The 12,909-nt window shown below is 43.3% G+C and overlaps 1 protein-coding gene across 1 annotated transcript in view; it reads left to right on the top strand.

Annotated features, from left to right (window-relative positions):
• Positions 1 to 12,909, top strand: part of Dnah9 (dynein axonemal heavy chain 9) — a 346,197-nt gene that overhangs the window by 19,250 nt on the left and 314,038 nt on the right. Inside the window, exons 5-6 of the mRNA XM_059270927.1 lie at positions 6,218 to 6,429; positions 8,247 to 8,480. Coding sequence (XP_059126910.1) covers positions 6,218 to 6,429; positions 8,247 to 8,480 — 446 coding nt within the window. The remainder of the gene's footprint in view (positions 1 to 6,217; positions 6,430 to 8,246; positions 8,481 to 12,909) is intronic.

The raw sequence follows: 12,909 nt of genomic DNA, 5'->3' as shown, positions 1-12,909 counted from the left end.
TTGTTAAAGGTTTACCAGCAAATGACTGCACATGTCTGTCAGTCTTCCATATCTGACTATTCAATTAATGCAGATTAAAGATGAAATAAATAAATACAGTATAACAACATAAAACTATACACATTCTAAAACAGGCAGGTGGAAGGATGGTTCAGTGGTAAAGTCACTTTCTCTGCAAGCATGAGGACTTGAGTCAAATCCTAGCACCCATGTCTATACTGGCCAATAAGCTCAACATTGTGGGGTAGAGAATGGCAGAGCCCAAGAGCTTTTTGGTCAACCATCCTAGTTGAAAGGAAAACTTGCAGTCCAGTGAAATACCTTGTCTCATTCATACAGGAATACATCTGAGATCCCTCTCTGGTTTCATTCACATGCATTGTGCCCGTACAGTACACACACACACACACACACACACACACACACACACACACACGCACATGCACACACATACACATGCACTAAAAACATAATGGAATATCACATTTCAAGCTATAGTAATAACCATAACATGGCCCTGGCATAAAAACAGACATGTAGAACAGAACAGAACAGAACAGAAAACATAAACATGAACACACATACTTACAGCCATTACATATTGACAAAGGTGCCCAAAATATACATTAGATGAAAAAAAGCATAATTAACAAATGGTGCTGGGAAAACTGGATGTCCATGTGAATGTAGATTCATACCTATTACTCTGCACAAATATCAACCGCAAATTGATCAAAGACCTCGATGTGAAACCTGAAACATTGAAGCTGCTAGAACACACAGGAGGTACCCTATAGGATGTAGGTGCAGGAGACTTTCTGAACGGGACTCCATTCACACAAGAATTAAAGTGACAGGTTAACAAATAGGGCCTCTTCAAACTAAAAGACTTCTGTATAGCAAAGGAAACAATCAGATGAAAAGAAAGCCCCACAGAGGGAAAGAATCTTTGTCAACTATACATCTAATAGAGGATTAATTTCCAGATATATGAAGAACTCAAAAAAAAACTCTAGAATGCAAACAATGCCATTAAAACTGAGCTCCAGATATGAACAGAAACTTCTCAAAAGAAACTGGCTAAGAAATATCTTTAAAAGTGTTCAACAACTTTAACAATTAGGGAAATACAAAATAAAACTACTTTGAAATTCTATTTTACCCCAGAGTAGCAAAGGTCAACAAAAGAACCAACAATAAATACTGAAGAGGGTGTGGGGAAAGGGATACCCTATTGCAAACTGTTACAGCCACTCCAGAAATGAGTGTGGAGAACTTTTTCAAAAGCTACAAGTAAATAGATCATATGGCCCAGCTGTCCCATCCTTGGCAGATGCCCAAAGGATTTGACATCCTACTGCACAGATAGGTACCCTGTGCCTTGCTGCTCTATTCACAGGAATTAGGAAATAAAAGCAATATACATAGCATCCAACTGCTGAAAATGTGGTCTATATACACTGTGGGATCCTATTCATCAGTAAAAAAAATTAGATTGTGAAATTTTCAGGTAATGGTTGGAACTGAAAAATATACTGAGGTGACCTGGACCCAGAAAGACAAACTCAGCATCTTCTCTCTTATTGTGGTTCCTATTTCTGAGTCTTTAGATGTGAGCATATGACCTGATGTAACTGCAGAACCAAAGGAAGGAGAGATAAATAATATTAAAGATGTTTGAAGAAGCCACAGAGAAACATTATTTTATGATATATATATGTGAGAATTATACCACACAGGTTGCTAATACTCCCCCACGAAAGCCATAACTATCTTACAGGCATAAGAAACCTCTCTTTGAGTTGTTGGTTGGGTTCAAGAGACTCCCCCAAACAATATAGGCTACTATCATTACCTTTGGTCACCTCCCAAAACTTGAAGGTAAGACCTTATTGCTGAAGACACTGCACAGTTTGGATAGAGGAACTGAAGAAAGCCTCTTCCTTGAGGACTAGTCATATGTTAAAGTTCTGTGCAAGCTGCTGAGGGAGAAAAGCAATCAACAATAGTTCTATCCACCTGCAAAGCCTACCAGCCACAACAATGACTGGCCCAACAAGATATCCCCAGTGTGGTGATATATTGTGTACCCCAATAATGCTTGCCTGGGGATCCGAGGACAAAGCCAGCCACTCTATTAAACGTAGAGGTCAGGCTGTGGTAGCATGCACCTTTAATTCTAGCATTCAGGAGGCAGAGAAGGCCACACTGAGAACAGAGCCAGGTGTGGTGGCACATGTTTTTAATCCCAGTACTGGAAAGGAAGTAAGATGGCAGGGCACAGAAAGGTATATAAGGCATGAGTAAACAGGAAGTCCCTCTCTTGAGGCTGAGAATTTTGTAGAGGTAAGCTAGTGGCTGGCTGTTTTGCTTCTCTGATCTTTCAGCTTTCACCTCAAGTATCTGGCTGTGGGTTTTTTTTTTTATTATAAGACCTGTTGTTGGAGTTTTCTCTCCAGGTCCCGCCAAACCCCAGCAGTCCCTTAGCCCACTTATAAAAATAAACATACAGACGCTTATATTATTTAAACTGCTTGGCCATTAGCTCAGGCCTATCATTGTCTAGCTCTTACTCTTATGTTCAGCCCATTTTTATTAATCTATACTTTGCCACGTGGTTCATGGCTTACTGGTACCTTACATCTTCCTTGTCCTGGCGGTGGCTCCAGGCAGTTTCCTCCTTCCCTTCCTGTTCCATTAATTCTCCTCTCTGTTAGTCCTGTCTATACTTCCTGTCTGGCTACTGGCCAGTCAGTGTTTTATTTATTAACATATTTGCCATACAGAATATCCCACAGCGAAGACCTTTCAAGATTCGTGTTACACCCCAGTGATGCAACAATGGCACTTTCATCTTGGGGTAACTGGTAGCTGTGTAAATGAACATAAAGCCTGTCCAGTGGCCAAGGATTCATACCTGGCTCTGCAAATCCAGCCAACCACCCATGGCTGAGGAGGTCATAGACTCTAGAGGAGAGCCTACTACTGCCATGTCCCTAATATAATTTCTAACAGTACTCTAAATGCTTATCCTTCTACACACAGGTAAGTGTAGCTCTCTCCCATCATCAAAGAATTCTCCTCCTGCAGCAAATGGGGACTATTACAGAGATTCATAACTGGTCAAAAATCAGAGAAAAAGTGGTCATGGGACATTCAGCCCCAACTGGTACATATAATGATATGACCCCTAAAACTGGAAAAGGGGGGGGGGACTGGAAAGTTTGTAAGAGCCACAGGACCCAGATGTCTGCTGCTACCTCGTGCCTTCTAGACATGACAGGGAGCTTTCTATCCATGCCATCTCAACGATATGAGTACCTGAAGCAAGCCTGCATGGTGACACCAGGTGGCATGCCAACATAGACAGAGAATTTTTTACAAAATTTTACAGGGTCCTACCCCTTGATGAAGAGCTACAGGCAATCCGTGGCTGCTGAGAGAGGGCAAATAAGTCTCCAGGGACAAGGTCTGTGATAGGTTATCTAATCCCAAGTGGTAAATGCTAACCACACCTACATAGGAGTAACACCAGATTGACTCAGTAGGTCATATATATATAGAGAGAGAGTCATATATATGCACATATATGCATGCATACACATACACACATATATTATATATACATATATATATATATATATAGTGTGTGTGTGTGTGTGTGTGTGTGTGCATGTACCTATAATGAAGGAGGAAAGGTCACAAATCTGAGAAGGAGTGAGGGAGCATGACAGAAGTTTGAAGGGGAGGAGGGATTGGTAGAAGTAATATAAATATATAGTACTTATGTATGAATTTCTCAAAAATTTTAAATAAAAATTCTAACATAATGGCTAAGTGTGAAGCTCATTGATAGAGTGAATGCTGTACATATATGTGGCCTTAGGTTCCATCCCCAGCACAATATACACAGAAAATGCAGTTAAGCAATTACTCAGCATTGTCCCTGTGTTAGATATAAGTGACAGAGAGGGGATTCAACATACACAAGAGGATGTGTGCAGCTTATATGCCAATACCACGCCATTTCATGTAAGAGTCTTCAGAATCCTTCTCTTTGGGGATCCAAATGGGGCTATTAACGAATATTCTTCAGAAATTGAGGAATAGATAATCTTAACAACAAAACAAACAAAAAACACCAAGCACAATCCTAGCTCTATCCATCTTAATTTGTTTTTGTTTGTTGCTGGTGTTTTTGTTTTCCAATCAAGGTAATTGCTTCCTGATTGATCTAGGGAGCAGTTTATGCTTTCTCAAATATTATAGTCTTAAAACAATCAAGTTTATGTCTCGGTGTCCAGGTGTATGAAGAAAGATTTGAGTTTTGAAAGGGCCCTCAAATAGGGTGACATGAAGAGGAGACTCCTGTGCATATGCCTCAGCTTTGCCTCTGATATGTACGTGTCTCAACTTCGTCTATCAACAGCACACGTGAAGCCAGGTCTTATGCCCTTTCAAATGGCTGTTGGATGTTATAGTCCTCTGCCTCAACTCAGTGGTTCTAATACTCACTGTCAGCCTCCCACATAGAATATTATCACTTTCATTGGAGTGCCAGGTCATTTGACTGGCTCATACAGTGGCTTCCAATACACTACTTGGGATATAAAGTACAAGCATCCATATCCATTTATCATGTGTCCCTTGGGCCTCAGGGCAATTGATGCAGAGGTTCAGAATAAACAGGGGTACTGTAACCCTCCTTTTGTTCCAGCAAAGAGGGCTGGTTGAGTCACACAGTGAGCCTAGGGAATTACTTAGGCCTGATGGGATGCTGTAATATCTAGTGGTAGAAAAAAAATCCTGGTATATTGGAGGTTGCAGCTAAATCAGGGATATTTTAAATTTCCTTTAGAGTAGACATGGAGCCTGATCCGAATAATATGACCTAAGAGCACCTGCTCTCATAGACACCAGCAGTTACCTGCCTAGGAGGGAAACATCTGCCGATATTCCCTTCAAGCCAGCTTCCATTTCTTCTGGGTTGCTATGCACACGTCAGTGCTACCAGCTTTACCACATTTCCCCATCAGTTACCACAAGATGATCGCTGAAGGCTTCTCCCTCGGAGCTGTGTTCAAGGGAACGGTAGGACAGTTCTTTGGCTTTGAAAGCCAGCAGAATCTTGCCATCTCCAGTCCACGCTACTCCTCCATTCCCTGTGGTTTCTTTTCCATAAGCACTCAGGAAACTTTCTATTAAACACTCACCAGAGATGCTGATGTTCATTAACTGTATGCTACAGTCCTGGCACTGCCCTGCTCTCTAGGAAGATGCTGTTTATACTGCCTTCTGTTATCATCACTCCTGAAATTACCATTCAGATCAGCCTAGTTTTGAAGCTTATAGATGTTAGATGTGTCCAAAGTCATAGAGTTGGGAGGTGTCTGGATCAGCATCTGAAGACACAGTCTTTTGGGCTTGTCCCGTCATCTGTCTTCATGTCATCTTTGTGGTACCAGCATCAAAGTCATCAGCAAACATTTATCAAGGGAGGGGACCTGCCAAAATAGAGCAGCAGACTGGGGCTGTGTGCTGTCTAGTCCTGTGTCAACTTGACACAAGCTAGAGTCATCTGAGAAGAAAGAGCCTCAGTTGAGAAAATGCCTCCATAAGATCAGGCTGTAGGAAAACTGTAAGGCATTTTTTTTTTTAACTAGTGATTGATGTGGGAGGGCCCAGCCCATTGTGGGTGGGGCCACTCCTGGGATGGTGGTCCTGGGTTCTATAGGAAAGCAAGCTGAGCAGGCCATGAAGAGCAAGCCAGTAGCAGCACCCATCCATGACCTCTGCATCAGCTCCTCCCTCCAGGTTCCTGCTCATTTGAGTTCCTGTCCTGACTTCCTTTGATGATGAACAGTGAAGTGGAAGGGTAAGCTGAATAAGCACTTTCCTCTTCAAGTTGCTTTGGTCATGGTGTTTCATCACAGCAATGGTAACCCTGACTAAGACAGGCTGGGAAAGCCAGGAAGAAATCCTGATACAGGACTGTTGTCAGCGAGATTTTCCTAGTCCATCATTCTAAGAGTGCTCCGAATTTCAGTCTTTCTTCAGAAGAGCCTGGAAGTTTTCTGAAATAATCTTCTCCATCTTCTCAGGTCGGGAAGAAATTGCAGTCTTGACTCTGCCAACCCTTCGCTTCCCATACACTGGGGCTCTATGAGTGAGGTGGTACCCCAGCAAGGATAGCTGACCATCTCTTAATTCCTTCCAGCCCTGACAGAGGCCCAGGACATCCATGTGCACCTGTTGCCACTCCAGCGACACCTGGACATCCTAGAAAGCATGGAGTTTCCTGAGGTGAAGGGCAGGCTGAGGCCTCTGCTCCATGTGGTCTGTCTGATTTGGGCCACCTGCAGGTGGTACCGCTCCCCAGGGAGGCTCACAGTCTTGCTCCAGGAAATCTGCAACCTCCTCATCCAGCAGGTAAGCTGATCTGTGCAGCCCAGCAACTTCTCCCTAGGGGCTGGTTGGCACAAAGAAAGGCACAGAGAAGAGTAAAATGTACTTTTTCCTTAGGCATGGAAGTCATGGCAGCCCAAAGAATTCTCACATTTGAATTATATATTTTCACAAGCCAGCCATTCACAAAGAGGTTTTTTGGTACTGTTAACACCCTGGGGTGGCCCAGTATTTTCTTGCTTTCTGCCTAAGCCCTGAGTGAGGCAAAGGACAGGACTGGTAAATGCAACCTCGTTCATGATGGGTGTGAACGATTTGTATGAAGTCACCAACAGAGCCTGGTAATTCAGAAGGGAGTCTCTGAAGCCGAGGGATTCCGCTCCTGCCTTAGCATATGTGAGCTGTGTGTTCCAGGGCGAGCCACTTGCCTGCTCTGTGCCTCCTTGTCTTTTTACAATACTGCAGCACAAAGGGAGCCATCTCACGGGGTGATGGAGAAGTTTCAGTGTCACAATGCCAAGGATGCTTGTGCCCCACACACACTCAGAGCTCCTTAGCTGTGACATTTTGAGATGCTACTGTTTGGTTGCTCAGAACAGTCCTCTACTTTTTTTTTTCTTTGCTGCTGGTAGGTTTTTGTTTGTTTGTTTTTTCTTTGTTTTTGTTTAGTGGTTGAATCCAAGGCCCTTCACATGTTTGATACGGGCACTCTAACAGCAAGTTAACCTATTTTTAAATTTTGGGATAAGACCTCGTTAAAATTCTCAGCCTAGCCTTAAACTTAAACTTGCAATCCTCCTGCCTTGCCTTCCCAAGCAGATGGGAGTCCAGCTGTGTGCCATTGTACTGGCTTCCCTACCCCCTGTTAGGGACTCATGTAGCACTAGGGCAGTATGGATCTTAAAGAGTGTTTCTGTAAGTGGGACTACAAGCCTTGGTTTGGGTGACCTTCCCTCCATATTGACTTCTTTTGGGCACCTATGGACCATCAACCCTAAGAAAACAACGAGCAAGCTCACAGAATGACTCATCGTAACTGGCACCCACTGAGCATGTTGAGGCTACAAAACGGTATTATATTTATAATCCCAGTCAGACATCAGATGAAGGGACAAAGGGGGCCCTAGAATTTATTACTTATTTAAAGATGTTGTTTGAGGTTCAGGATATTGACTAATTACCCAAGCACATCCACAGCAGCACCCACATCTGTGGTGTTTGTCTCACAGATCCTGCGTGTCACTATCACTATCCATGGGAACGTTGGAAGTATAAGGAGACCTAAGAAAATGGAGCATCAATAGAGAACACATATTATCTCCTGTGCTTTGAAAATCTGAGGCAAGGCTGGCTCCAGGCTGACTTACATTGTGGTTTCAGATGATGCCTCCCGAACCCAGTACTCTCTGCTGCTCCCAGTAGCTTAGCTTCCCACTTCCAAGGTTTAAGTCTCTTGAAAACTAGATATGACACAAAGCATTCTTTCAATCAAAATATCTTGTTCTCAAGTCAATAAATCACAGAGGAATATTTGGGGATTAACAACTAACAAGACCCAGCTGGTCCAGCCACGTCCCATAATGCCTTCTAGTCTCTGACTGGTCACATATCCAATCACAACATCGTTCAACACACTGTGACTGAAGGACCATAGACTGTTGGGCTTAAACACTGTTCCAAGATCACCTGTGGAACTGAAAACTTGGTCAGAAGTTTTCTGTGTTGCACTTGTGAAAAGCATTACTTGGACAATTATTTAGTTCTGAGACAGTGTTGACACAGTCATGGGATATCCTGTGCCTGGCACTTTATTCACGGTTACTGATTTATCTACATCCCAGGCCTCTAATTACCTCAGCCCAGAAGACCTCCTGAGAAGTGAGAGAGAAGAAAGTCAGAGAAAACTGCAAGTGGTCTCAGACACCTTAAACTTCTTCAAATGGGCATTTGAGGACAGAAGGGAACATCTCCACACTTACTTCAAAGAGGACTCAGAAGTCAGGGGATGGGATTTCCAGGCGTCTTTGGTCTTTGTACGACTGGATAGCTTTTTGGGCCGACTGTGTGTGGTAGAGGTGAGTATATTCATTCACCACAGGCTCCAGTCCAACACAGGAGGAAGTACGAGACCTCAAATGCTACCGAGTGACCAGAAAGATTTTTTTTTTGGCTCATGATAACAGCGAGTTTTAGTTTATCATGGAGGCGAAGTCGGGGTGAGAATGGGCTCCATCTGTGGTGACAGGAACACGTGGCAGCAGATGGTCGAAGGAGAAACAGAAGCAGAGAGCAAGGCAAAGGTCAGGGGCTAAGTTATATGCTTTGAAGGCCTGCCCCTAGTGACCTTATGTCTACTGGCTAGGCTCCACTTCCTAAAGGTTTCACAGCCCCTGGTAACAGCACCACCACTTGGGGGTCAAGCATCTGAACATGAGAGCCTGTGGGGTTACACTTTAGACAATCACTCACTCGTGGTCGGCTGTCAGGACTGTTGAAAAGTTTCAGTAAATAGCTGCCATTTGGATTGGCCACCAACCATTGGTGGTTCTGTCAGCATTTGGGGACTTTGATCATAGGCACTTAGGGAGAAAGTCCCAGAAACCATTCTGCTATCTTAGCTTGTTTGCAAATAAACCTGGGCTGGAAAGTCCGGTGTGCAAAACTGGAAGAGAACAGGTCTACATACAGCTGCCCATTCTCACAGGCCAGTGGCTTTGAACTTCCCCTCCACCCCTAGACTGCTCAGTGGCTCTAAGTCCCTAACGCTGGTGACTCCCTGGGCAAAGGAAACACAGCTTACTCATAGTTGTCGTTCCTGCCAAATATTTAAAAACGAATATGAATTTTAGCTTAAGAACTAGGAAGAAAAGATATGAGACTTTTCTTTTTGCTTTTGAATCTCAGAATTTAGTGTCTTACAGCTATGGCCTTACTAACTAAGTTTTGATAATTTTTTTATAAATACTTTTATCGCTTTTCTTCTCTCCTTTCTACCTTCCAGCCATTCCCAACTACCTTTTCTTGAACCTCTCCCATGTATTCCCCAACTCTCAAGTTGATAGCCTATTTTTTATTATTATTGTTACGTGCATGTGTACAAATATATACACAACCTGCTGAATCTGTTTCTTGTTGTTTGTGTGTATATGGTTTTAGGACTGGCCACTTTGCGTTGGACAACCAATAAGGAGGCTTATCCCTGGGAGATGCGAGTTCTCTTCCCAAAAGACATTAGTTGCCTATAAGTCTTTGTCTAGGTGTGGGACCCAATGAATTTTCCCTGCTTCCATGCTAACCTATTCACTGATATTACATTTTTTTGGTCTCTTTCATACAGTCATTTCTAGGAGGGACATTTCTTGGCAGACTTCTTGGTATTCTGGTTCTTACAATTTTTCCAGCCTCTGTTCTTTCAACTTCTCTGAGTAGAGGCTGTGATGATAATAGATGTATCCATTTAGAGCTGGGCTCCCTAAAAATTAATTGATCTCTGTATTGTGTCCATTTGTGGTTTTCTGTGATGTTCTCCATTTGCTGTAAAGAGAAGCTTCTTTGCTTAGGGCTAGTAGCCACACTTATCCAGGAAAGGTAACTCATGGAATCTGATGGAATTTTTGTGGAAAGGATAAGGGTCACAATAAGAAGTACATATTAGGAGTAACTCGAGGACTTCAGGGTCTAGTTCAATATTAGACCAATAGCCAAGGAACAGAGAAGGAATTCACTTCTGTTGTAGCTATTAGTAGCAGAAATTTAGGGTAGAGAAAGATGTGTTGTAGAAATGCTGTAACAAACCTAACAAACCATTAGATGACAAAGATAAAATAATAATGGACTAAATCTGTTCATGTCAATTTTTTTAAAAATGCATATTTAAAAAAATCCCCAGGCATTGAGCTAAGTGCAGGGATCCAAAGATGAATAGAACGTAGTTTTGCCTAAATAACTTTCTCAGCATATAGTCATGGCATGGGAGAAAAGAGACAAATTAGCACAGATCATCCAGGGTAGAAAGATCGAGAATCAGTAAACTTTCCTAAGGTGAATTGAATGTCATAATAAAAGTACATTTGGGTTACTGGGAGCAAAAGAGAGGAGGAGACCCTAACCCAGGAGAGCTTTGAAAAACAGCAAAGAGCACAAGAGGAAATCAATTTTGAACTGGAAAAAGAATTCACTGGGGAAAGACATAAAGGCAGAAAAATATATGAGAGAAAGCCAGAAGCTAGATTTTATGAAAGGCATACCTTAAACCCTTCATCAGAATCAGGGGAGTATTAATAATTGATATCTAGCGTCATCCTAAATGCCTCATTTTCTCTTAGCTGTTTCCAGCACAACTTTTGCTGCTCAGCCCCTGCTCCTTTCCCCCTCCACTCATCATTCCTCTCATCTCCGACATCAACTCCTCACTGTTTAGCCAAGGTGATGGACACCCTGGCCTCTGGGCTGACCATGGAAGAATAATTACCTCTGTAGCATTGTAACAGTCCTGTTTGCAGGCTCTCCAGCCTTGAAACAAGCTTCCAGGGACTGCGGGGGAGGGGTCTTCAGCCTGGTCTGCACATACTAATGGTATGGCTTTGCATATAGACAGCTATTCTAACATAAGGGCACCTAATCTGCAGGGAGTATCAGTAAATATTAGCCTACCTGGCCACTACCTCCCCAGAGCCATTGCCTCACTGTTGTCCCTTCTCAGCTTCTTTTTTTCTGAACCAAAGGCCCAGTTGTGTAAAGAGCAGCTACTCTGGCTTGACTGGAGGGAACTTGGATACCCACTGCTCTCTGTCCCTGTGCTTCTGACCCTCCTAAGTGGTGTCTCTGCCCTTACTCCTTTGCTCCTGGGCCCAGCTCCTCCATCTCTTATTTTTCATCTCTCCAACATTAGCTCCGATTCATCCCCCTTGCCCTTTGCTGTCTCCTTCCTCCCCCATCTCTTCCCTCCTCGGCTCCGTGATGCAGGACAGGGAACTATCGATTATCTTCTGGCATATTTCATGTAGCCCTTTAGTTAACATTCTGAGTAGCACAGTGATCAATGCCTGTTTGGAATGGGATTCATCTGCTTCTCTCCAGCAGGAATTAGCATGAACTTAACCTTCTTCATCTTCTGTTCTCATTCGATGTGTGATCACCACGATGCTGGCACCCTCAATTAATAAATAGAAGAAGTGACGTGAATGACATTGGTGCATTCAGCCCTCCTCTGCTCATGCTGAGGACCAGATTACAAGGGGCTGCTTTCTAATTGCCACAGTTTTCCCAGCCTTCTCTCCTCTCTTCCGTAATGCTCTTCACCCTTTTGCTTTTGCCCCTCCCCCCTTTTTTTATGCAAAAGAATTTTGTGGTACAGGTCCATGCTTTCCCTCTGGGTGCTTGCTAAAAGAAGATAGGAGGCCGAGGTGGTGTGCAGTAAGGAGGGTCTGTGCTGGTGAGTAGTGTGTGCTATGTGGAACAAGCGCTTCCCAATACAGCAGCAGGGTACCAACCTTCTTCCTCATGGTCAGCACCATGTGACCTACTCCTTGCCGTGGAAACTGAGGACTACAGACATAGAGAAATGACACATACGAGAACTTTTCTCTTGTTAGAGCATGTGTCGTTGCAGTCATTAGAAAAGCTAATCATCAATACCCATTAATAAACAGTTCAACCTGACACGTCAATTAATTTATCCATAGTCATCCAGCGCAGAATGTTGATCTGGGATTTGTTCCCAGAAGCATGTATTCTTTTCATCCAACTTTGATATTCTCCAGGGAGTTGTAAACATCTCCTTCCCCTGCTGGCTTGTGCTCTCTCTCTCTCTCTCTCTCTCTCTCTCTCTCTCTCTCTCTCTCTCTGTCCTTCTCCTGCCTCCTCTTTCTTTCTTTTCCTCTCTCTCACCCTCTTTCCCTCCCTGCCTGTCTGTTGAGGGTCTCAACCTGGCTTTGGGGTTTTATTTCAACTCCTCCATATTCTTTTCTATCTTTGTATATTCTGTTTTGAGGCATGTAGTTCCTAGGTCTTTGTAACTAAGTAGGTCACTTAGGTAAAGTTCTAGGTCCCACTCCATGGAAGGCCTTTATTAGACTTCATGGCTTCACCTAAGGGAACCCCCAATATATAAAAAATCTTTTGCAGTTCGAATGAACAGTCAAGGAACTGAAGAAAAGCAGTCTCTGAATTCCTTGACTCATCCTACTTCCCAGAGCCATACTGGAGCATAACATGCATGCACACAAACATGCACACACACAGTTTGCTTTTATGCCACAATATTTGTAGAATCTGCACATTCTTGTTTATATTTCTGCTTGCAGCCTCTTCCCTGCAAACGATGCGGGGAGCAGCTTGGAGAGAGCCCTCATTTCTTTCATTATAAAATTGCTGTGATTCACTTGGAGACGAAATGATTTCCTGCTGGGGCTTTATGCAGAGTGATTAGCGGGGAGAGAGGTAATAAGCTGACCTGATACACCGCATTTCCTTGCGGTCCCTCTGCCATCTCCAGCCACTTTG

This window comes from Peromyscus eremicus, chromosome 8a, assembly GCF_949786415.1.
Source record: "Peromyscus eremicus chromosome 8a, PerEre_H2_v1, whole genome shotgun sequence".
NCBI classification, from domain to species: Eukaryota; Metazoa; Chordata; class Mammalia; order Rodentia; family Cricetidae; genus Peromyscus; species Peromyscus eremicus.
Note: the sequence above shows the minus strand (reverse complement) of the source record. Positions and strands in the feature narration are given on the sequence as shown.